At 47.0% G+C, this 22,689-nt stretch overlaps 1 protein-coding gene across 1 annotated transcript in view; it reads right to left on the bottom strand.

Annotated features, from left to right (window-relative positions):
* HMMR (hyaluronan mediated motility receptor) overlaps positions 1-22,689 on the bottom strand; it is a 31,669-nt gene that overhangs the window by 5,251 nt on the left and 3,729 nt on the right. Inside the window, exons 4-16 of the mRNA XM_056133113.1 lie at positions 21,569-21,613; positions 18,314-18,502; positions 16,144-16,227; positions 15,962-16,062; positions 14,320-14,394; positions 14,009-14,184; positions 11,115-11,263; positions 10,794-11,008; positions 7,878-7,970; positions 6,294-6,440; positions 4,674-4,823; positions 3,543-3,642; positions 1,813-1,989 (exon numbers count right to left, since the gene is read on the bottom strand). Of these exons, the coding sequence (XP_055989088.1) occupies positions 1,813-1,989; positions 3,543-3,642; positions 4,674-4,823; positions 6,294-6,440; positions 7,878-7,970; positions 10,794-11,008; positions 11,115-11,263; positions 14,009-14,184; positions 14,320-14,394; positions 15,962-16,062; positions 16,144-16,227; positions 18,314-18,502; positions 21,569-21,613 (1,701 nt within the window). The remainder of the gene's footprint in view (positions 1-1,812; positions 1,990-3,542; positions 3,643-4,673; positions 4,824-6,293; positions 6,441-7,877; positions 7,971-10,793; positions 11,009-11,114; positions 11,264-14,008; positions 14,185-14,319; positions 14,395-15,961; positions 16,063-16,143; positions 16,228-18,313; positions 18,503-21,568; positions 21,614-22,689) is intronic.

The following is a 22,689-nucleotide window of genomic DNA, read 5'->3' as shown; positions in this document are numbered from 1 at the left end:
CAGAGAAAAAACGGCCACTGTCGGCAGCTCCAGCCCAAGTTCAGGCTCAGAGACCTTGAGCGGACAGAGAAGGTCCATCCCCCGGGACTCGAAAGGTCAGAGGGGCCAGGGAAGGGACAAGCGATTCCAGACACGTGGGCGATGCCTGCTAGAGGAGCACTGGGGAGGAGAACCCCAAGTCAGCACGCAGTCGCTCAGCTCCCACCTCTCCAACACTGGGGTTGGCAGGGAATAGCTCGAAGGAACAGAACCATGAGCCGGGAAGCGGCAGAGCTGATCCTGTGTGGGTCAGAGTGGGGGAAAGCCAGAGCCCCCCAGGCCCCACCTCCCCCGAGGAGCCACAGTAGACAAAACCCACTGGCGAGGATGGGGAAGAAGAATAGATGCCGCCATGGCGGACAAAGACAGAGGCAGGAGCATCCCTAGGAGAGCACTGGACGCAGAGGTGCTCTATAATCCCCTCTGTCCGGGAGTGGAGAGCTTGGACAGGCCTTCACTAGGCCAACCCCGGGCTGACCCCACGCCACCCACCCGGCAGTGGAGACAAGAGAAAGCCCTGAGCACCGCATGGCGCTGTCCCAAAGCCAGATAAGTTTTTTTTTTTTCTTTTTGGGTCACACCCAGAGATGCACAGGGGTTCCTCCTGGCTCTGCACTCAGAAATCACTCCTGGTGGTGCTCGGGGAACCATATGGGATGCTGGGGATCGAACCCCGGTCGGCTGTGTGCAAGACAAACGCCCCACCCACTGTACTATCGCTCCAAGTCCCCCAAAGCCAATTAAGTAAAAGACAAAAATAAATGTGCAGCCTTTGGACATTTACATTTACATTTTTGGTTGGCAGAGCCTGGCAAGCTCCCCCTGGCGTATTCGATATGCCCAAAACAGTAACAATAACGGGTTTCATTCCCCTGACCCTGAAAGAGCCTCCAACAGGGCAGCATTGGGAAGAACGAGTAAGGAGAGGCTGCTAAAATCTCAGGGCTGGGACAAATGGAGACATTACTGGTGCCAATTTGAGCAAATTGATGAACAACGGGAGGACAGTGAAACAGTGATACATTTCTTGGGGGGTGGGTGGGGATGCTGAAATACATCCCTTGGAGGGGGTGGGTTGAATTTCCCTCCCTGACCCGACCAGGGCTCCAGCAGCCGAAGACCTCCAGAATCAGCCACCACCATGCTGAGACCACTCCACACGCATGAAGGTACTGGCAGAGGAACAAAGGCATGTGGGTCCTGGGGCTGAGATCTCCAAGCCTGCTTGGATCGGGGCTGAGCATCCTCCACCCAGATCCTCCAAATTCCAGTAGGCAGGGGTCACACCCATCAACTGGCCCCCTGGAGCCGTGTAATCCCATCAACCAAAGGCCAAGACTCAGAGACTATAAAACCCAGCTCCCGAAAGCGTGCGGCCGCATTTGAGGCAGCTCAACATCTTATCATCTCATTCCTACTTTGGACAAACTGGCAGGCTACCAAATGTAACTTGCCCACATGGCAGAGTGTGGCAAACTCCCCGTGACGTACCCAATATGCCAAATACCAGTAACAATGATGGGTCTCATTCTCCTAACCCTGAAAGAGCCTTGAATATGGCACTTCTTAAAAAAATCTCAGGGCTAGGACGAAGGAGACGTTACTGGGGCCTGCTCAAGGCAATCGACAAACAACAGGATGGTCGTGGGTGGGGAGACATGCCAATGTTCCTTCCTTTTACTTCCCAAAATAGTAGGAAGTCATCACTGAAAACCAAAAGAAAAACACCCTTATCCTGAAACGCTCTGTGGCACTAGGCGTGATGTCACAAACCGATTTGAGCTGGCTGTTTTCATCTTTCAGTTTCACAACATGCTTGATTTTTTGCTTTAGGTTCTGGTGTCCCAGTAATTTAGCGTAGGAATCCCTTAGTTGATTTAGCTGTTCCTGAGCTTCACCGTGTTCGTTCAACAGAGCCTGTTTTTCTGCTTCAAACGCATCCAGTTGTGCCTGGGGGGCGGGAGGAGTGTGTTTAGAAGGACTCTTTCACGCCCCCCACCCTCTCCTTTCTTAAGATTTATTTTTTATTTAAGTATCAGAGTTTACAAAGTTAGTTACAGCTGAGATTCAGGTGTACGATTTCCCATAACTTAGCCCACCCCCCAGTCAACTTCCCTCCACCAATGTCCCCCAGTCTGTCTCTTCGACAGACATTATTTTTGACTGTTTCAGTTTTTGTTGGCTTTTGCTTTGGGGCAACAACCAGTTGTGCTCGAGCGAACTCCCAGCTCTGCACTCAGGGATCACTCTTGGTGGGGCTTGGGGAACCATAGGGGGTACCAGGATTGAGCCCGGGTCTGCTGTGTACAAAGCCTGCCACATCATCTCTCTGGCCGACACACACATTTTTAAGTTTAATTATTGCAGTTTGGACCTCATGCTTTTGGTTTTGTTGGTTCTATGGTTCAGATATATAGTAAAATAAGACCTCGTCACCACCAATGTGTCAGTGGCTCCTGGCCCCTCCTGGCCCTGTTGTTTAGACAGATTTAGAACTAAAGTGAAATTAAAGGAAAAAAAATCAAATTATGCTGATACACGCTTGGGGTTTATCATAAGGTCTTTCTGATACTCTTTAAGAACTAGTTTTGCTTTCACATCAAGGATCATCAAAATTGGGGAAAAACCTGAAAATCAGGGCAGGTAGATGAGCTGGACCAAACATATGCTCACTTCATATTCTAATGGAATCCAGCTTCATTCAAGTCACAACATCAGCAGTTAGCCGTCGAAATTTTAAGATCTATCTATTAATTTGAAAAGCTGTGAGACAGATCATAACAGCTATCACCAATTTACAGAGATAAAACTGATTAGAGATGTACATTCACAGTTATATAAATCAATTTACGTAAATTAATTGAGCAATCATCACAAGTATGTGATCTGCAGAGTTTTCTATTAATTTTAATCACCAGATTAGAAGATAATTATTCTGGCTTCATAGTTTGTTTTTTTTTCTTTTGGCCACCACACCCAGCGGTGCTCAGGGTTTAAGCCTGCCTCTGCATTCCTCCTGGAGGGCGCTTGAGGGACAATTTGGGATGCAGGGGATGGAATCTGGGTCAGCCATGTGTAAGGCAAATGCATTACCTGCTGTGCTATCTTTCTGGGCCAAACCCCCCCCCCTTTTTTTTTTTTTGCTTTTTGGGTCACACCTGGCCATGCGCAGGGGTTACTCCTGGCTTTGCACTCAGGAATTACTTCTGGTGGTGCTTGGGGGACCCTATGGGATGCTGGGAATCGAACCCAGGTCGGCCACATGCAAGGCGAATGCCCTACCCGCTGTGCCACTGCTCCAGCCTCACCACACACCCCCCCCAAATTTTTAACCCGATAAGGACTCTATTTGGAAAGCCAGTGCATAGACATATTACAAAAATGCATGAAACTCCCGCTACAGAAGTCATAGGTCTCTGTACATGTGCAGAAGGATGATGTTTCAGAGAAACTATAGGGGGTTTCCGAAACAGAGACAAGGGCAGTTTTGTCTCTGGACTCACCTGAAAAGGTTTTGTTTTATTAAACAGCTCTTCATAAAGGAGCCGCCACTTATTCATTTCCTCAGTCAATTCCGCTATGAGGCTTTCTTTTCCAGATTTCCTGTAAGGGAAAATTAAATTTAAAAGAAAAAACATGCAGGGGCTAGGACGATAGTACAACAGGTAGGGAGCTGGCCTTGACCTGGGTTCAATTCCTGGCACCAACTCTATATCAGGTATATAGTAAAATTACACCTCTTCACCACCAATATGTCTATGGCCCCTGGCCCTGCTATTTAGAAAGACTTAAAAATTAAGCGAAGTTAAAGGAAAAATTATACTGATACACCCGTGGGGGTTTGCCATAAAGTCTCTCTGACACTTTTTTTTTTTTTCTTTTTGGGTCACACCTGGCGATACACTCAGGAATTACTCCTGGTGGTGCTCAGGGGACCATATGGGATGCTGGGAATCAAACCCGGGCTGGACGCATGCAAGGAAAACACCCTACCAGTTGTGCTATTGCTTCAGCCCCTCTCTCTGACACTCTTAAGAACTTGTTTTTCTTTCACAACAAAGATCATCAAAAGAATGAAACCTGAAAATCAGGCCAGCCATTAGTGATCCCTGAACACTGAGTCAGAAGTAAGCCCTAAGCACCGCTGTTGAGTGTGGCCCCGAAACCAAACATATAAATAAATAAGGGGCTGGAGAGATAGTACAGAGGCTGGCAGTTGGGGTATTGGCCTTGCACATGACCTCAGCTAGCTGCCCACGTGGATTCAAGTCCTAGCAGTCAGATAGTCCCCCAAGCAGGACCAGCAGTGCTTGAGTGCAAAGCCAGGAAGAACACCTGAGCATTTCCAGGTGTGGCCCCAGAGCAAAAACAGAACCAAACCAAAAGTTCGAGAATATTACAATGAAAAATCACATGGAGCCGAGGTCAGAGATCAGAGGTCGACCATTTGAACTGCATGTGGTGTGAGGCTCTAAGTTTGAATCCCACTCACATCCTCCTTTCGAAAACATCACCAACAAAACCCAAACAACAACATGGTCAAGAACAAATCAACAGAACAAAACAAAAAAAATTTTTCAAATAGTAGTTCCAAAGGCACACCCTCTCCCCCCTTGGGCTCTACAGCTGGTTACCTCTCCACGTCTTCCAGCTGTTTCTGAAAATCCTCGGCTTGCTGCTTGAGTTGGTTCTGCAAACCCATTACTGCTGTGTGAGAAGAGGCTTCAATTTGCTTAATCTCTGCCTCCTGAAGGGCCGATTGGTTCTGCAGCTCTAGAAGCCTCCTTGGGTGGGAGAGAACAGCTCACTAGACATTTTGTAGCTGTTAATGCTAGAACTCTTCCAGAAACTCAGATATATATATATATATATATTTTTTTTTTTTTTTTTAAACTGGAGTAAACACTTTCAAAGACCGGGCACTGACACATCATTGGTTTGCACTATAAATGGAATTTGAAGGGTCTGGTGACTCTCCCCTCTGCCCCCAAACTCCCAGTGCTGTTCCACTCTCAAGAAGACCCCTCTGTTCTGTTCATCACTCCCACCCCGTCCTCTTGCCTCTGCTAATGGGTATTTTCACTGAGTCTAAGTAAGAGCCTTGTTCTCCCTCCCCAGTTCTTTTGCTTTAATTATTCGTATATCACTATGAGTGAAACCATTCAAACACCTCTTTCACTTTCTTGCTGATTTCAGGTCACAGAACTATTTCAAGTTACTTCTATTTTGGGTTTTGTTTTTAGGCTCTCTGTTCTTGGAAAATTCCAGGCATTTCTTTTTTGCTTGCTTAGTTTTGTTTCTGGGCCACACCCGTGATGTATTGGTTTTCGGTCACACCCAGAGATGTTCAGGAATCACTCTCGCCATCACTCCTGGGTGCCCAGGGTTAAGCCCAGGTCAGCTGCCTGCAAGGCCAGGGATCCTGCTGGCTGTGCTCTCTCTCTGGACCCTATTTTGGGCTTTTTAATTTGTTTTTGTTTTGAGGACACACCCAGCCGTGCTGAGGGCTTACTCCTGCTCTGTGCTCAGGGATGCTATGCTCCTACGTGTGGTACAGAAGATCCAACCCAGGGGAAACACAAGCAAGGCAGGAGCCTTAACCCCTGTACTGCCTCTACTTCCTCACCAGCCCTTCCTTCTACTTTGTCCCTAGGGGCCCCTCCTTCTACTTTGTCCTCCTTTTGTTATCATGCTGGGCTGGAGCAATAGCACAGCGCATAGGGCGTCTGCCTGGCACGCAGCCAACATGACCAACCCGAGTTTGATTCCTCTGCCCCTCTTGGAGAATCCTGCAAGCTACCGAGAGTATCTCGCCCGCACAGCAAAGCCTGGCAAGCTACCCGTGGCGTATTCGATATGCCAAACACAGTAACAAGTCTCACAATGTTACTGGGCCCGCTCAAGCAAATCGATGAACAACAGGGTGACAGTGACAGTGACATTTATTGTGCTCTATCTCTGTGCTCAGGGCTTGCTCCCTGCGGTGCTCAGGAGAACAGGAGGTGCTGGGGATCGAACCTGGGTCTCTGACACGTAAAGCACATGCTCAGATATATTGAGTCCCCCTTTCTGCTCTGATTTCCTCTTTTTCTCCAAGGCAGAGTTAGCGGCATACTGTCAGGATGCACAATCAACCACCACCAGCCCTACAACTAAAGCTGGCTGGGAGCAACACTCAGTTGGCTGGAGCAGCACGAACTCGCCCAAGTGATGAGAAGGGCGATTACGGGCTGGCACTGATTTCTCCTACACACCTGGCATACTCTTCGTTTGCCTTCTTGGCGGTCGCTATCTCGTGTTGAACATCCTCCACGGTCTTCTCGGCTGCGGCTACTTTCTCCTGCAGGGATGAGTTTTCCAGCTTCAGATCGCTGATCTCACTTGCCGTTGATGCCTTATAGCTTATTAAACAGAAGAAAGAAAAAACAACAACAACAACAACAAAAGAAGTTAAAGCCATTTCCCATCAGTTGTCTCCACAACACATCCAGAGTTGGTTTGCTTCTGTTTTCCTACACTTTTCCGTAAGAGCGGACAGGATCTTTGACTTATCATTTGGATTCAGTGCTGAGGACAGTAAGAAGAGATTGGTGGGGCAGGTGCTGTTTCTTCAGAGAGGGAAGAGAAAGACGTGTGGAGCAACAACTGTGTGAGAGAAAACTCCCAACCCGGCTGGGGAAGGAGCAGGAAGAAGAAACGGGACAAAAGCAGACAGAAACGGAAGACAATAGTGTTATCAGCCCAGGTGTAGCAATGCACTATCAACCCATTGTTCACTGATTTGCACCAGCAGGCCCAGGACCGTCTCCATTGTGAGACTTGTTACTGTTTTTTGGCATATCGAATACGCCTTGGGGAGCTTGCCAGGCTCTGCTCTGCAGGGAGGGTGCAGGCAGGTTACTCTCCGTAGCTTGCCGGGCTCTTCGAGAGGGGCAGAGGAATCGAACCCGGGTCGGCCGGTGCAAGGCAAACACCCGACCCACTGTGCTATCGCTCCAGCCCCAGCCCAGGTGAGTGAGAAAGAAGGGTCGGGCTCAGAAGTGGGCAAGGAAAGATGGGAGCTCTCCTCTGGAGGCAGCCAGAGAGAGACTGGACACCGGGAAAGGGAAAGAACACAGTGAACTCCGAAGATTCAGGGAATGACAAAAATCCCAAAAGCAGAGGCTGGAGTGATGGGGCGCTTGCCGTGCACAATCCCTGGCACCTCGTATGGTCTACGGAGCCCACCAGAAGTAAGCCCTGAGCATCAGCAGGTGTGACGGCGCATCAAGCAAACACAAAAGCATCGATTCAAAGAGATACATGTGGGCCAGAGTGATAGCACAGCGGGGAGGGTGTTTGCCTTGCACGCGGCCAAACCGGGTTCGATTCTCAGCATCCCATAGGGTCTCCTAGCACCGTCAGGAGTAATTCCTGAGTGCAGATCCAGGAGGAACCCCTGAGCAACACTGAGTGTGGCCCAAAAAAGAGCGGAGGAAAAAAAAAAGATACATGTGCCTCTCTGGGCAGCCCCAAGTGGCAGAGCCAGGCTTCAGCGACACCTCGAAGTCCGGTGACAGATGGCTACAGAAGTCGTGCCTTAATGCACACAGCGGGCAGGAAAGATGAGACCTTGGAGTCTGCTGCAACGTGGACGGATCTGGGGGTGGGTCTCAGGCACAGGGAAGCGAGTCAGAGGGAGAAGACTCGTCTGAGCTGGGGCGAGATAAGGAACAGAAGGAGTGAAGAGAAGACCTCAGGGGCTAGCGAGCATTCCATCCTGGGGACGGCGTGCCCCACCTGCGCACACAGGCAAACACGCAAACATGCACACGCCATGCAGGCGCCCACGTAGTCACCTTTGGAACTCGGCCTCCACGCTGTGCTTCTCCTGCAGAAGCCGGGCAGAATCCTCGTGTGATGCCGCGCTCCGCTCCAGCTCAGCTTCCTTCCTAGGGAAACAGAAAGTGCAAAGGACCTGTGGTAACCCAGAGGGGGAGAGGGGGAGAGAAGGAGGGAGAGAGTGAGGGAGGGGAAGAGAGAGAGAAGGAAAGAGAGGGGGGTAGAGTAAGAGAGAAAGAAGGGGTGGGGGGAGGGAGGGAGAGAGAGAGAGAGAGAAAGAGAGAGAGAGAGAGAGAGAGAGAAAGAGAGAGAGAGAGAGAATTCCCTTTCACAAGAGAAACACAGCCATCCCGAACCTTTTCTCTGTGCCCCTGATTAGAGCTTAGCTCTCCAGAGAGTACTTGCTTCTCCCAACAGGTCTATTTATTGGGTTGGTTTATTTTTTATTTCTTTAGTTTTGGGGTCACACCCAGCAGTGCTCAGCGCTTAGTCCTGGCTCAACATTCAAGAGTCACTCCTGTGGGGCTCAGGGGACTGTATGGGATGCCAGGGGTCGAACCCAGGCCGGCTGTGTGCAAGGCAAACGCCCTCCCCACTGCACTGCTGCTAAGGTCCCGCAACTCGCAACTCTTATATCTAATGAAGTAGAAAATAGAAGACCTGTAGAGGGTCTTGCTCAGAATCACACATCTGGTTCATAGACCTAGCGAGAAATCCCCATTTTTAATCTTTGACTTCGGTCTCTGAGTTAGAATCGAGAATCATCTCTAATTGCTTCCTTCTGGAACTTTTAACTTCATCTGTACTAAATTTCTTTTTTCTCTCTTTCCCCTGCCTCCACACTTTGGTTCTTGGGCCACACACTCATAAGCTCGGGGCTTATTCCTGGCTGCATGTGAGCAAGCACCCGACCCACCTTACTATTGCTCCAGACCCCAAAATTTCTAAAAATGCTGGTTTTCTGGGTCTGCTCATAGCGGCTCATAGATTTGATCCTATTCCAAGTTGTGGTATGAAGAACCTTGGTTTCTTTTTATTATTATTATTCATTAGAAAAAGATACAGGATTAGTAATTAAAATATCTGCCGAGATAGAAAGTGGTGTTTCGATTTAAGAAACATCGAGCAATAATACAGGCTCGTGTCTATTGCTTGGTGACTTACTAGAACCTTTTCTTGTAAGGAACCAAGGACTCGAGATGAAAACCCAAAGGTTAAAACGGTAAGACTATTTTATTTGCAACCTGAATGCTACAAGACAGGTATTTTAATTAGGAAAACAGAATGGAGAAGGATGAATATGATGAATTAGAGTTTAAAAAGGAAAAGAAAAAGCATGTAATCTTTTTCCTTCCAGTGGTCAATTTCTCTTTTCAAATGTCTTGCTTCTTTATTGTTATTTTGAAGTGTGCTCCCCCAAACAAAATTAACAACACAGTAACTTACATTACATGGAAATATATTGGCAAGAAAGTTCATTTACTGCCAAAGGCTGTACTTTGTAGCTTTTTTTTTGAAACAAATAGATTTTATTTGGAGGGTTTTTAAGGTGTGGAGGGGGAAAGAGTGAGAGAGAGAGAGAGAGAGAGAGAGAGAGAGAGAGAGAGAGAGAGACAGAGAGACAGAGAAACACACTCAAGAGAGAACACGGGCTTCTCCGAGGGCAGAGAGAGCCCCTACACACATCCCAGCATTAGACACGAAAGCATGAAAGCCCACATCTCAAGAGGGGAGATGCAGGCGACACATGTGCTCGGGCACCACATGTGCTTGGCTACGTGGGCACAAGCAGCACATGGGCTCGGGCAGCATATGCGCCCACTTTGTAGTTTTTGAGGTTCTTTTTCCTCCTCTTCTCTATACCTGTTATTATGATAATGCTCATGATAATTGTTTTAAGAAACCGTCAAGAGCAAAGGGACTTAACATCAGAGCAATAGTACAGCAGGCAGAGCACTTGCTTGCACACAGCTAATAGGGGTTCCATCCCTGGTACCCCATATGGTCTCCCGAGTACTGCCAGGAGGGATCCCTGAGCGTGGAGTCAGGAGTGAGCCTGGAGTATGACGGGTGTGGCCCAAGCCTCATCTTCCCACACACCAAAATAAAAGAGCAGCAAAGGAGGGCCAACTTGGGATTGATCGTTCAAGCTCTCTTCTACTAGGCTTTGGACGCACCCGGATGGTGTTGGCAGCACTCCAGACCCTAGATGGGTCTCTCAATAGAGAGCATCAGCTCCGGCCTTCAATCCCTCCCCAGCACGCAAGAGCTCTTTATTCATTTATTTATGTATTTATTTGCTTTTTGGGTCACACCCGTCGATGCACAGGGGTTACCTCCGGATCATGCACTCAGGAATCACTCCTGGCAGTGCTCGGGGGACCCTATAGGATGCCAGGGATCGAACCAGGGTCGGCTGTGTGCACGGCAAACGTCCTCCCTGCCATGCTATAGCTCCAGCCCCACAAGAGCTCTTTAATTAGCCCACTGGCTTTAGTTGGCTGCATATTTGAGGCTCAAACTTATTCTTAGGCATATTCTGTGTAAGTCCTCTCCCTCTCTGTGTCTGTTCCTCACATCCCCAATCATTCCAACATCATCCATTTGATCTATCAGTCACTGGATAAAAATGAAAGTCGAAGTGAATGAAAAAAAAAAAACAGTTTAGTTGTTTTTTCTTTTTAACATCCAAAGTAAGGGAGTGATACCAGGTCACAAAGACACAAACCCGGGCCACAGTGATAGCACAGCGGGTAGGGCTTTTGCCTTGCACGCGGCCGACCCGGGTTCGATTTCCAGCATCCCATAGGGTTCCCCCAAGCACCTCCAGGAGTAATTCCTGAGTGCAGAGCCAGGAGTAACCCCTGTGCATCGCTGGGTGTGACCCAAAAAGGAAAAACAACAACAACAACAACAACAACAAAGACACAAACCCTTTCAGCTTTTCTTCTAGAAGTTGGAGTTCCGCAGCTCTCGTTCTTATTTCCTCTTCCAGCTGCCCGACGAGCTTTTCAGCCTGTTCCTCCTTTCCTTGTAACGTCTCCAGCTCTTGCAGGGCTTTCTGTAGCTCCTCTTCAAAGAGGCTCCTTTCCTTGGTCATGTCCTCTTGAAAGGCACACAGCTTCTGCTGAAGACTCGAGGACAATTCCTAGAGGCAAACAGAAGTCCCGGACAATTTAAACGTTTCTGCTGCACAGGGAAACCCATGGAACAGCATCAGAGGAAAAAACACAAATGGTACTTGAATAAACCACCTTCTCTTGCTGCAGAAGGGTCCCCATTTGCAATTCTTTCTGCTGTAGTTTTTCATGTTCTTGTTTTTCAAGAACAAGCTTCTCCTTCACATTTTGCAGCTCAGAATTTAGATTTTCTTCTCGTTCTTTAGAGGCACTGACGAGATCTTCTATAAAAGGGAAAACATTAACAATGTTGTAATTAGATGCTATGATCAGTGTGGTGTTGGGTTTTTGTTTTGTTTTGGGGCCACCTCTGGCAGGGCTCAGGGTTTACTCCTGGCGAGCTCGAGGAACCGTACAGAGTGCCGGAGACTGAACCCAGGCTGGCCATGGGCAAGGCAAGTGGCCTGCCTGCTGTACTATCGCTCTGGCCCCTCATACTACCACTAATTTTGAGACCCAATTTATTATATGCCACCGCATAAAATCCCCAAACTGAGTTCTATGTTCCTACCAATTTGTTTGACTTTTGAGCCCTACCCAGCTGTGCTTATGCTCAGGGCTCACTCTTCTCTCTGTGCTCAGGAGTACCAGGTGGTGCCAGGGATCCAACCTGGTTCCTCTGTGTCTAAGACAAATGCTTCACCTTCTGTAACTTCTCTCTGGTTGTTATTCTTACCTTTCATACCATCTTTCTGGTTCTGTTCTTACCAGGAGAAAAATTGCTACCTAATGGACACAACTTGATACAGATAGATGAATTTAACTATATATGTTTATTTTTGTCTTTTGGTGGTGGTGGTGGTGGGGGGGGGTGTCACACTTGGCGATGCTCAGGGGTTGCTCCTGGCCTGCATGCATGAAATTCTCCTGGCAGTGCTCAGGACCATATGGTCACGGTCACGGTCCTCCCATTGTTCATCGATTTGCTCGAGCAGGCCCAGTAACATCTCCATTGTGACACTTGTTACTGTGTTTGGCATATCGAATATGTCACAGGGTGCTTGCAGGCTTTGCCGTGCGGGCGAGATACTCTCGGCAGCTTGTCGGGCTCTCCGAGAGGGGTGGAGAAACTGAACTCGGGTCAGCCGTGTTGGCTGCGTGCAAGGCAAATGCCCTACCGCTGTGCTATCGCTCCAGCCCAGGACCATATAAAATACTGGAAATTGAGACCGGGGCAGCTGCATGCAAACAAAGGCCCTCCCAGCTATAGTATTGCTCCAGCCCCTATATATTAAAGTAAGTAAATTTTAATCTCTAGTGATTAGTATCTATTATAGTATTATAACTCCTAGCTTTCTCATGTTAAGGATTTCTTTTGGTGATTGTTTACATAAGTGCTTTTTAAATGTTCTTTGACACAAAAGCACTAATCCAAAGAGACCTGCACACCCAGGTTCCTGAGAACAGCCAGGACAGGGCTGGAGAGAGCGCACACGGACTAAGGCGCTTGCCTTGCATGCGGCTGACCCGGGTTTGATCTCGGCATCTCATAAAGCCCTCTGAAGACCACCCGGAGTGATTCCTGAGTGCAGAGTCAGGAGGAGTAAGCCATGAGCATGCCCCCAAAACAAACAAAAAGAACAGCCAGGGCATGAAAAAAAACACACAAATGACCTGAGGACCAAGGAGTCGATAAAGCTGTGGCATATACACAAAAAGAATACTATGCAGCCAGGAAGAAAAATGGAATCAAAGGCCCTCCAGGCTATAGTATTGCTCCAGCCCCAGGTGATTCACTGCAACTTGGGCGGGGCTGGTGGGCACTGTGTTCAGTGAAGGCAGGTGGAGAAGGATGAATCCTCTGTGTCTTTACTCATGTCTGGTATACAGAGTAGCAGGGCAAAGGGGTAGAAAGAATCAGTGTCGGCAACCCCCTGGCTCTGGAAGGCAAAAAGGAGCATGTCTGGGAAGATGGGGATTGGGGAGGGAGGAGGAGGAAGAGGGGACTGATGGTAACGGGGACCCTGGCACTGGCTTTGGACACTTGGGCAGTGTAGAGGGGAGGTGACTGGTTATACCAAAATGCTAAGAGCCAACACTATTGTACACATGTACTCCAAACCAGAAGAATTAAATTTTTAAAACAAGTTGAATCAGGAGGCAAGGTATGGGTGTAGGAGGGAAAGCTGGGTTGCCAGTGGAGGGGTTCTGACAGCGGTGGGGGGACCGAAGGTGGAATATTGCATACCAAAAACATTGTAAATCAGGGTTATCTAAATTTTTTTAATTAAGAAATTTTTTAAAAAATTCTTTTCTTCTATATAATTTTTTTTTCCCTTTTTGGTCACACCTGGAGATGCTCAGAGGTTACGCCTGGCTTTGCACTCAGGGATCACTCCTGACAGTGCTCGGGGGACCATCCGGGATGGCGGGGATAGAACCCGGGTCATCCATGTGCAAGGCAAACGCCTTATCTACTGTACGATTGCTCTGTCCTCTATATAACTATGTTTAAAAGCTGTTTTAAGGGGCTTGAGCGATAGCACAGTTGGTAAGGAACTGGCCTTGCACCTGGCCCAGGCTTCACCCCGGGCATCCTATATAGTAACTAACCCGAGCTAGCCAAGAGTGATTCCTGTGCATCACCAGGTATGACGCCAAGAACACAAAAAAGTTGGTTCGTAGAAGTTGGGTTAAGACGCCAACTCAGGGGGCTGGAGCAAGGCTTTGCATGCAGGAAGCTCAGGTCTGATTCCCAACACCACGTGGTCCATTGAGCCCCACCAGGCACAACCCAGGGGTTGCCTTGGGCTCGAGTAGGAGCCCCAGGCATTACCAGGCACGGTAACGCCAAAACCAAAACCAAAACTGGGCCAAAATACGCCCTTAACTTCCTCATAAAGATCATACAGAGCACAGTATTTATCTGAGGAGAGTAAGGGGAGAAAGGTCACGGTATCTTTTTCTATAAAGATCACACAGACCAGAGCACTTATCTGAGGAAAGTAAAGGGAGAAAGGTCACAGTACCTTTTTCTTTCTCAAGCTGCTGGCATCTCGCGTCCAGGTCTTGCACTCGGTTCGACGACAGAACACTCTCTTCCTGAGACTGCCGAAGGCTGGAAACTTCTTGGTTCTTCTCTTCCAGGCGTTCCTCTAACCGGGCTATCTCTAGTTTGTATTTTTCCAGCTGCTCCGAGGCACAGCTGCAAAGAAGCAGATGATCTTAAAAAGCACACAGGGATTTCAACCTGGGGTGGGAGAACGAACAGAAGAGGACGAGACCTGGACACTCGTCGCTCTCCGCTAAGGGTTCGGTTTGAAGCTAGCGTTCACATTACCTAATTTCTTCAATGTATTCTAAGAGGTTTTCGGTTTCAGATTTTTCATCGGTCTTTTCCTTCTCCAGGGAAATGCTAAAAAACAAAACAAAACAAAAAAAGCCCCCCAAAACCCCCCAAAAAACTCATATGCATACATGATAATCACATCAAACGCTTCCTGTATACCAAGTACCGTGCTGTTAGTTCCTCTGACCTTGGCAGTCCACTTTCATATATACAGAGAGGAAACCGGGGTCACAGTTGGAGGTGATGGAAACTACGTTTAGAGTTCTGATGTCAAGAAATGGTCACACGTGGTGGTACTCAGGGGGTCACAGGATGCGGGGACTGGCCCTGAGCTTCCTGCATGCAGAGCACGCACCCCTCCCCCATAAACCATCTTCTTCACTTCAGTTATTTTTCACAGAGAAGGTCCAACCAGCCCAGTCAATCCTTAGACAATGATTCTTAGTAATATCAGTGTGAGAGATAAGCATGATCACGAATTGACCTTTATTGATCTTTTTGAAAAATGGTTGATTTTTGATCATTGATTTGGTGGGGGGGGGTTAATTTACCTTTGTGTTGTAATGATCAATACGTGCCTGCTAATGGGGGCAGGTTGGGGTAGTGGGTGGGAAATTAGGGATACCAGTGGAGAAAAGGTGACAGGGATGGTGGGATTGGTGCTGGTACACTGAATGCCTGAACAACTGTATTATAAACAACTTGATAAATTACGCTGTTACAAAATTTTATAAAAATAACTTGTTCTGGGCCCGGAGTGATAAAACAGCAGGTAAGGTATTTGCTTGGCAGGCAGCTGACCCAGGTTTCAACTCTGACATCTCACATGGTCCCCCAGGAGTAATTCCTGAGTACAGAGCCCGGGGTAACCCCTGAGCATTGCCGGGTGTGGCCCAAAGACCAGAAAAAAAAAAAAAGGTTGTTTTCATTGAAGTGAGGAAACTTTCCAAATATATATTCCGATAAAAGAAGTGTATAAAGGTAAAGGTAAAGGCCCTCCCGTTGATCGTTGATTTGCTCGAGCGGGCCCAGTAACGTCTCCATTGGAGACTTTGTTGTTACTGTGTTTGGCATATTGAATACTCTCGGTAGCTTGCCGGGCTCTCCGAGAGGGGCGGAGGAATCGAACTCGGGTTGGCCATGTTGGCCACTTGTAAGGCGAACGCCCTACCCGCTAATCCAAATGTCAGGTAATTGTTTCTGTAGCTTTCCTGACCTCCCCGCCCACCACCAAACAAAAGTTACTCATACCTTATAACATCTGTGTGTCACAAAGTCTTTATTCCAGACTGCCTTGTAACAATCAAGTATGTTTACCTTTGCCCTCTTTTTAAAAAAATAAATAAATAATTGACTTTGCAAGGGGGCATAGGTCAGAGAGAGAGTATCAGTCAGGAGGGGCAAAGACACTGCTCTGCCTAGAGCTGATGCTGGCTCCATCCCAGACACAGCCAGGTGTGGCCCGAATGTCCCCACCCCTCAAGAGAATTTCCTTTAGAGGGCGAGAGTGATTAAATCATCAGGAAGGCAATGAGGGAAGCAATGAAGAAAGGCGAGAGAATCTCAGGACGTGGAGCACCGAAAGATGAGTCACTCTGAACCAGAACCCTCCCTCGACCTCTCAACCACTCACAGTTTCCCCTCCAGCCCGGTGGCGTCCCCTTGGGATTCGTCCTGGCTCCTCAGAGTGGCCTGCAGCTTTGTCTCCTTGCCCTCCTGCTTAGCAGTCGTGTTCTGGGGAACAGAGAAGCTACCTCAGGGGCGGGCAGCGGCCAAGGCGAACGCTGGCGGCCAGCTGGGGCGGGCATCACTCACCTTCATCTTCGTGTCTCTCTGCGGGCCAACCTTCAGCAGTTCCAGGCTGCAAGCTCCCTTATTCCGTGTTCTGTTTTCAGAAAACTAAGCACAACAGAAAACATCAGGGTTTTAGAAATGATCTCTGCTGAGTCGCTAGGTACAAGCCACTTAAATATTGGGTGTTTTTTTGGGGGGAGGGGGTTTCTTTTTTAAAAACAAACACATTTTATTTTTGGTTTTTTTGGTCACACTCGGTGATGCACAGGGGTTACTCCTGGCTCATGCACTCAGGAATTACCCCTGGTGGTGCCTGGGGGACCATATGGGATGCTGGAAATCGAACCCGGGTCAGCAGCATGAAAGGCAAATGCCCTACCTGCTGTGCTATCACTCCAGCCCCAGGAATTTTCTTTTTTTGACTATTACCAGGGTTATTGATTGCCTGTGAATAAAAATTTTGACCAACACCCAACACCACCCTTGATACTTTGTATGGTGATTTTTCTCATCCCTTTTTCTTTACTGTGACTTCTGGTTTTTTTTTTTTTTAAAGTATTTTAAAGCATAAATTGTCATCACCGCATAATTGTCACATCCTGTTTTTACAGCAATACTGGTACAATCTTTTTTTTTTTTTAAATTTTGGGGGCCACATTTGGCAGTGCTCAGGGTTTATTGCTGGCTCTGTGCTCAGAGATCACTCCTGGAGTCCATATGTAGTGCTGGGGAAATCGAACCAGGGTGAGCACACATGCAAGTTAAGAATCTTAACCTCAGGGCTGGAGAAATAGCACAGCAGGCAGGGTGTTTGCCTTGCACGTGGCCAACCAGGGTTCGATTCCCAGCATCCCATATGGTTCCCTGGGCACTGCCAGGAGTAACCCCTGTGCATCGCCAGGTGTGACCCAAAAAGCAAAAAAAAAAAAAAAAAGAATCTTAACCTGTGTACTATCTATCTGTGCCCCCCCAACCCCAACAAACACACCTGTTTTCTGGGGGGTGGGAGGGAATAATAAGTTTCACATAAAAATTGCAATTCCACTTTCTAGGTTGAAGAAGAAAAAAACTGGCATAAAATCTGTGGTGATGATTAGTTTTGGGTGGGGAGGGGGTTGGGGTGATACCAGCAATGCTCAGGGTTTACTCCTAGCTCCGTGCTCAGGGATCATTTCTGGTGTTGCAGAGGGGAACCTATGAAGTGTCGGGAATCAAACCGGGTTGGCCATGTGCAAGGCAAAAAAGCCTTGAACACTGCTCAGTGTGGCCCCAAACAAACAAACAAACAAACAAACAAAAAACTACTCACCAGTTTGTCAACTGCACATACCAAGTCCATCACTTTATTCGCATCTCATTCCCATCCCCAAAGGATTGGTTGGACATGGAAGTCAGTTATGGGGGCAGTTGTCTTAAGAGACAGCTCTTTAAAGCCCTTTAAAGCAAAATCATCCATGTCTCTTAACGGTCCTACAGTGGGGTGACTTGGAGGATGAAAAGATGTCAGGTGTTAAAAAGTGACTCGCTGATAATGTGCCAGGTACCACAATTAAGACGTCTTACATTAAAAAGTGACTTGCTGGGAGGCCGGAGCCATAATGCAGCAGGTGGGGCACGTGCCTTACATGTAACCAACCCGGGTTCGATCCCCAGCATCCCATATGATTCCCATGCACTGCCAGGAATAATTCCTAAGCGCAGAGCCAGGAGTAACTCCTGAGCATAACTGGGTGTGGCCCCAAAACATAAACAAAACAAAACAAAATTGCTTGTTGATAACCTCTGATATGTCAGGTACCACAATTGAAAAAGAAAAGGAAAAAAAAAAAAAAAAACAAACCAAGGGCTGGAGCAATAGAACAGCGAGTAGGGCGTTGGCCTTGCACACGGCCAATCCGGGTTCGATTCCGAGCATCCCACATGTTCTCCTGAGCACTACCAGGAGTAATTCCTGAGTGCAGAGCAATCCCTGTGCATTGCTGGGTGTGACCCAAAAAGCATAAAACAACAACAACAACAACGCAGCAATAATTCCTATTTGAAGGAGCAGCAGCATGAACTTTTTGGAGGTCATCCTGAACTGTTTGGTACCTGGTACAGCCAGAGGCTGACATTCTCAAGCCAGCAGGTGAGAAAAACACCCCGTGTGTGTTGTTCGTCCAAACGCCGCCACCACAGCGAGGTCCTGTACCTTAGTTTTCAGCTTCTCGTTGATCCTGCTTAACTCAATGAGCTGTTTCTGCTGGGATGCGTTCAAGGCGGACAGAGAGGTTTTCTCCCTGACCTCCGTGCTGAATTTGGCTTCCATCTTCTCCAACTCTGCTTCCAGATCCTGGATCCGCTTGTCCCGCACACTGCGCTCCTGCACCAGGACTCGAATCTGGGTGGGAACAAGAGAGCCCGCGGAGGAGTCGCTGCCGCCCAAGCCAAGACACAGAGGTGCTACCCAGGAGCACCGGAGCTCCCGGAAGAGGGGTTCGGACGTGATGCCCTTCAGGACACTCCAGTTTTGCTGAGTCTCTGAACACTCAGTTCCACCTTATGATACAGCCTTAAAGAGCTATAAGAAGGTGCCAAGGAGACAGAACAGGGAACAGGGGTCTTGAACATGGCAAACCCAGACTGGATCCCAGCAACACAGAGTCCCTTCAGCACTGATGAAGCAATTCCCCAAACACCACAGTGTAAGGCCTAAATACCCCCCGCCCCGCCCCCAAGCATAAAAGGAGATTTTAACAATAATAAATCTGTAGGTATAATCAAACTATTCACTTACAAGATTTTTTTACTTGTAAGAGTTCTTGGGGGGGGGGGGGTGTATTTTGTGGGGAAGTCTAGAGTAATAGTACAGAAGGGTAGAGCATTTGCCTGGCAAGTGGTCAACCCAGGTTTGATTCCTGGCATCCCATATGGTGCCCCGAGCACCACCAAGAGTGACTTCTAGGCACAGAACCAGGAGTAACCCCTGAACATTGCTGAGTGGCCCCCAAACAAAACAATAACAACGACGACAACAACAACAAAAAAGGAGTTATTTTTTTATCCCGAATACAAAAACATACAGTGCAAAATGCAATATATACATATGTATATGAGTTTGTACATTTATACATGTGTATTTGTGTACACACACATATAGACATGCATTGCATTTTAAAAAGAGATCTCAGCCTACACTGCTTTGGGCCCAGTGAACACTGCCGTGTGGAGGTCACTCTGGTGCCAGCTGGGAGGTGAGGGGCCACCGGGTCACAGCACTCAGAGCCTCTCACACGCAAGGCATGGACTCAACCATCTGAGCTACCTCCCTACTCCCAGATACCTTCCTTAATTCAAGAAGGTAGAACTGGGTCTATGCATAGGCTACAACAAGGTAAGCCATTATTTGGTAGCTTTTGCTAGATCGGGCTGGAGCAATAGCACAGCGGGTAGGGCGTTTGCCCTGCATGTGCCCGACCCAAGGTTCAATTCCTCCGTCCTTCTTGGAGAGCCCAGCAAGCTACTGAGAGTATCCCACCTGCACGGTAGAGTCTGGCAAGCTCCCCTGGCATATTCAATATGCTAAAAACAGTAACAAGTCTCACAATGGAAACGCTACTGGTGCCCACTCGAGCAAATCAATGAACAATGGAAGGACTGTGTTACAGTGCTTTACTAGATTAAAAAGAAACTCACTTATTTGCCAATAGAAAATGTAGAAGCTGGGATAGCATCTTTAAAAAGTGGAAATGTGTAAATCTGACAGGAAACTCCCAGTAGAGTGAAAATAGCATTTGTGATATAAAAAGATGAGGAAGGTGAGACATAACATTTTCAAAGAAATGCAGATTTTTCTTTTCTTTTTTTCGTTTTTGGGTCACACCCGGCGATGCTCAGAGGTTACTCCTGGCTTTGCACTCAGGAATCATTCCTGGCAGTGCTTGGGGGACCCTATGGGATGCTGGAAATCGAACCCGGGTCGGCCGTGTGCAAGGTAAACGCCCTACCCGCTGTGCTATTGCTCCAGCCCTGAAATGCAGATTTTTCAGAGAAAAAAAATAGCTACATTTGTAATTGTAAATCTGTACAATCAGGGAGTTCCCCAGGTTGAAGGAAAATGATGCAGATGCTCCCAAGAAAAGCACTTCAAATTTACAGATGTAGGCAGACAATGAGGACTGGAATAGATTTACCATGTAATATTAATCCAAAGGCTGTCTATGGTATGGTTATGTTAGTATCACGTAAAATAGCTGGTAAATTTAAAAAGCAGTATCACTTCTAGGAATATACCCCGGGGGCCCAAAACCACGTAGTAGAAACACCATCTGCACTTCTCCATTCACAATAGCCAGAATTTGGAAATAACTTGAGTGTCCAAGAAGAGACGACTGGATAAAGAAACTATGGTACACAATGGAATACTATGCAGTTGTTAGGAAAAAAATAAACTCATGAAATTTGCTGGTAAATGGATGGACATGGAGAGTATCAAGCTGAGTGAAATGACTCACTAGAGGGACATAGAGTGATGGCGCTCATTTTAGTGATATAAAAACCACAGTATGAGACTATTATCCACGGACAATAGATATGAGGGCAGAAGGACTGGCCCTCGGTTGGAAGCTTGTCACAAGTGGCAGGAAGAGAGCAGTTAGGACAGAGAGGGACCACTATGACAATGACAGCTCGATAAGAATTGAGTGCTGAAATGCTAGGGAGCAAGCCCTGAGCATTGCTGGTGTGGTCCAAACACAAAACAAAATAAATAACAATGACAAAAACACACTTCGGAGTCTAGGCCCAAGAACTAATTTCTGAAGCTAGATGTCAAGTGCAGAGATTTTTATCAGGTTCGCGTAACATCACCACATCCGACAAGTCTGCCTGGATTTCATTCACCCAGCAATGCTCCAGCTGATAAGGCTCTTAGCACATAGACTAGCAGAGAGGACGTATGTGCAAAAATAACTATGAGGACATCTCAGTACTCGATCAGACAGAATTTGCAAGAACCAGCATATCAATTTTTTTCTTTTTTTTGCTTTTTGGGTCATACCCGGCAATGGACAAGAGTTATTCCTGGTTCATGCACTCAGGAATTACTCCTGGCAGTGCTCGAGGGACCAAATGGGATGCTGGGAATTGAACCTAGGTCGGCTGCTTGCAAGGCAAACGCCCTACCTGCTGTGCTATTGCTCCAGCCTCACCAGCATATCAGTTTTTAACTATTCCTTTTTCTTGAAGTGGATTATCTTGCACTGACCCAAAGTCGAGTACAAAGCTGACGTCACTGATTTTAGCTCACAGACAAATCAGACTCAAAGGATCCTTTGAACGTCTAAATGGACAGCCTTGGCTCCTGTTGGTTACTGAGAAGGTACCGGCGTCCTGGTCTCTTCCATCTGTCATTCTCTTTTCAGGATGGGGCATGTTTGTTTTCCAAGACATGGAAAGCATTGCTTACCTCTTTTTTCAACATCTTCAAAGCTTTGTCATTTTTTGGTGACTCCTGCCATTTAAAATAACAAATAAACAAATTGTAGTATCACAAAGATAAGAGCCACACTTGGCTTTTTATGATCATAGAAAATCATTTCCAAAATCAATTTCAACTTTGATACTCAAACAGGGAAAACTGCTCTTTCCGTCTTGAAACATTTTACTGAGTCTATTAAACGTTGTGTGAAAAACGGAGGAAAGGTTTCTTTGATCTGAAAGTATTTTAGGTTCAGAAGCATCCACCCCAAGATATAAGCTTCTTCTCATAAACCCAGTGAAAACAACAGGCACAAATTATAAATAAAGGTGCTGTGTGCCTCCTTTCTAACATTAAACAAAAATGTTTCTTTAAGTTTTTTTTGAGTCACACCTGGCGATGCACAGGGGTTATTACTCCTGGCTCTGCACTCAGGAATTACTCCTGGCGATGCTCAGGGGACCCTATGGGATGCTGGGAATCGAACCTGGGTTGGTTGTGTGCAAGGCAAACGCCCTCCCCGCTGTGCTATCACTCCAGCCCCTGTTTCTGTAGTATTTAATTAGGCCATCTGAGTAAGTAAATAATTTTATAAAGAAAAAATCAATTTCAACTTTGATACCCAAACAGGGAATAAAATGACAGATTTTAAGAAATAAAGAGAAACAACGGAAGCTCTAATTCTACTTCCTTTACCTTTATTCTAAATCTACATCATTTTTATGTTACATCATTTAGATCCAATAGTAGTTAGCACGACAAACACATAATGTCTCTTTTCCATCTCAAAGTGGGAGAAATGCACAAATATTTATTTTCCTTCTAAATTGGGGAAGGAAGTCACTCATCTCAGGTATATTAATTGCTCATCTGAAGGCACTTTCCAGCAATAAAGCCTATGATTTGGGGGAGGAGGGGTGTAATCAAACTAGCACATAATTTGGTTTTCTAAGAAGAATCACACATTCTACAATTCAAAATTTCAGAACTATTTTCTCCAAGAAACTCCAGTCCGTAAGTACATCAATTTCCAAGAAAAGAATGACTATCAGTGTGGCAAATAAAAATAAAAGAATTCAATGCTAATTATATTATAATTCTGGGAAAAT

The sequence above is a fragment of the Sorex fumeus genome, unplaced genomic scaffold, assembly GCF_029834395.1.
Source record: "Sorex fumeus unplaced genomic scaffold, SorFum_2.1 ptg000097l, whole genome shotgun sequence".
Classification (NCBI taxonomy): domain Eukaryota; kingdom Metazoa; phylum Chordata; class Mammalia; order Eulipotyphla; family Soricidae; genus Sorex; species Sorex fumeus.
This window is presented reverse-complemented; position numbering and strand designations above follow the sequence as displayed.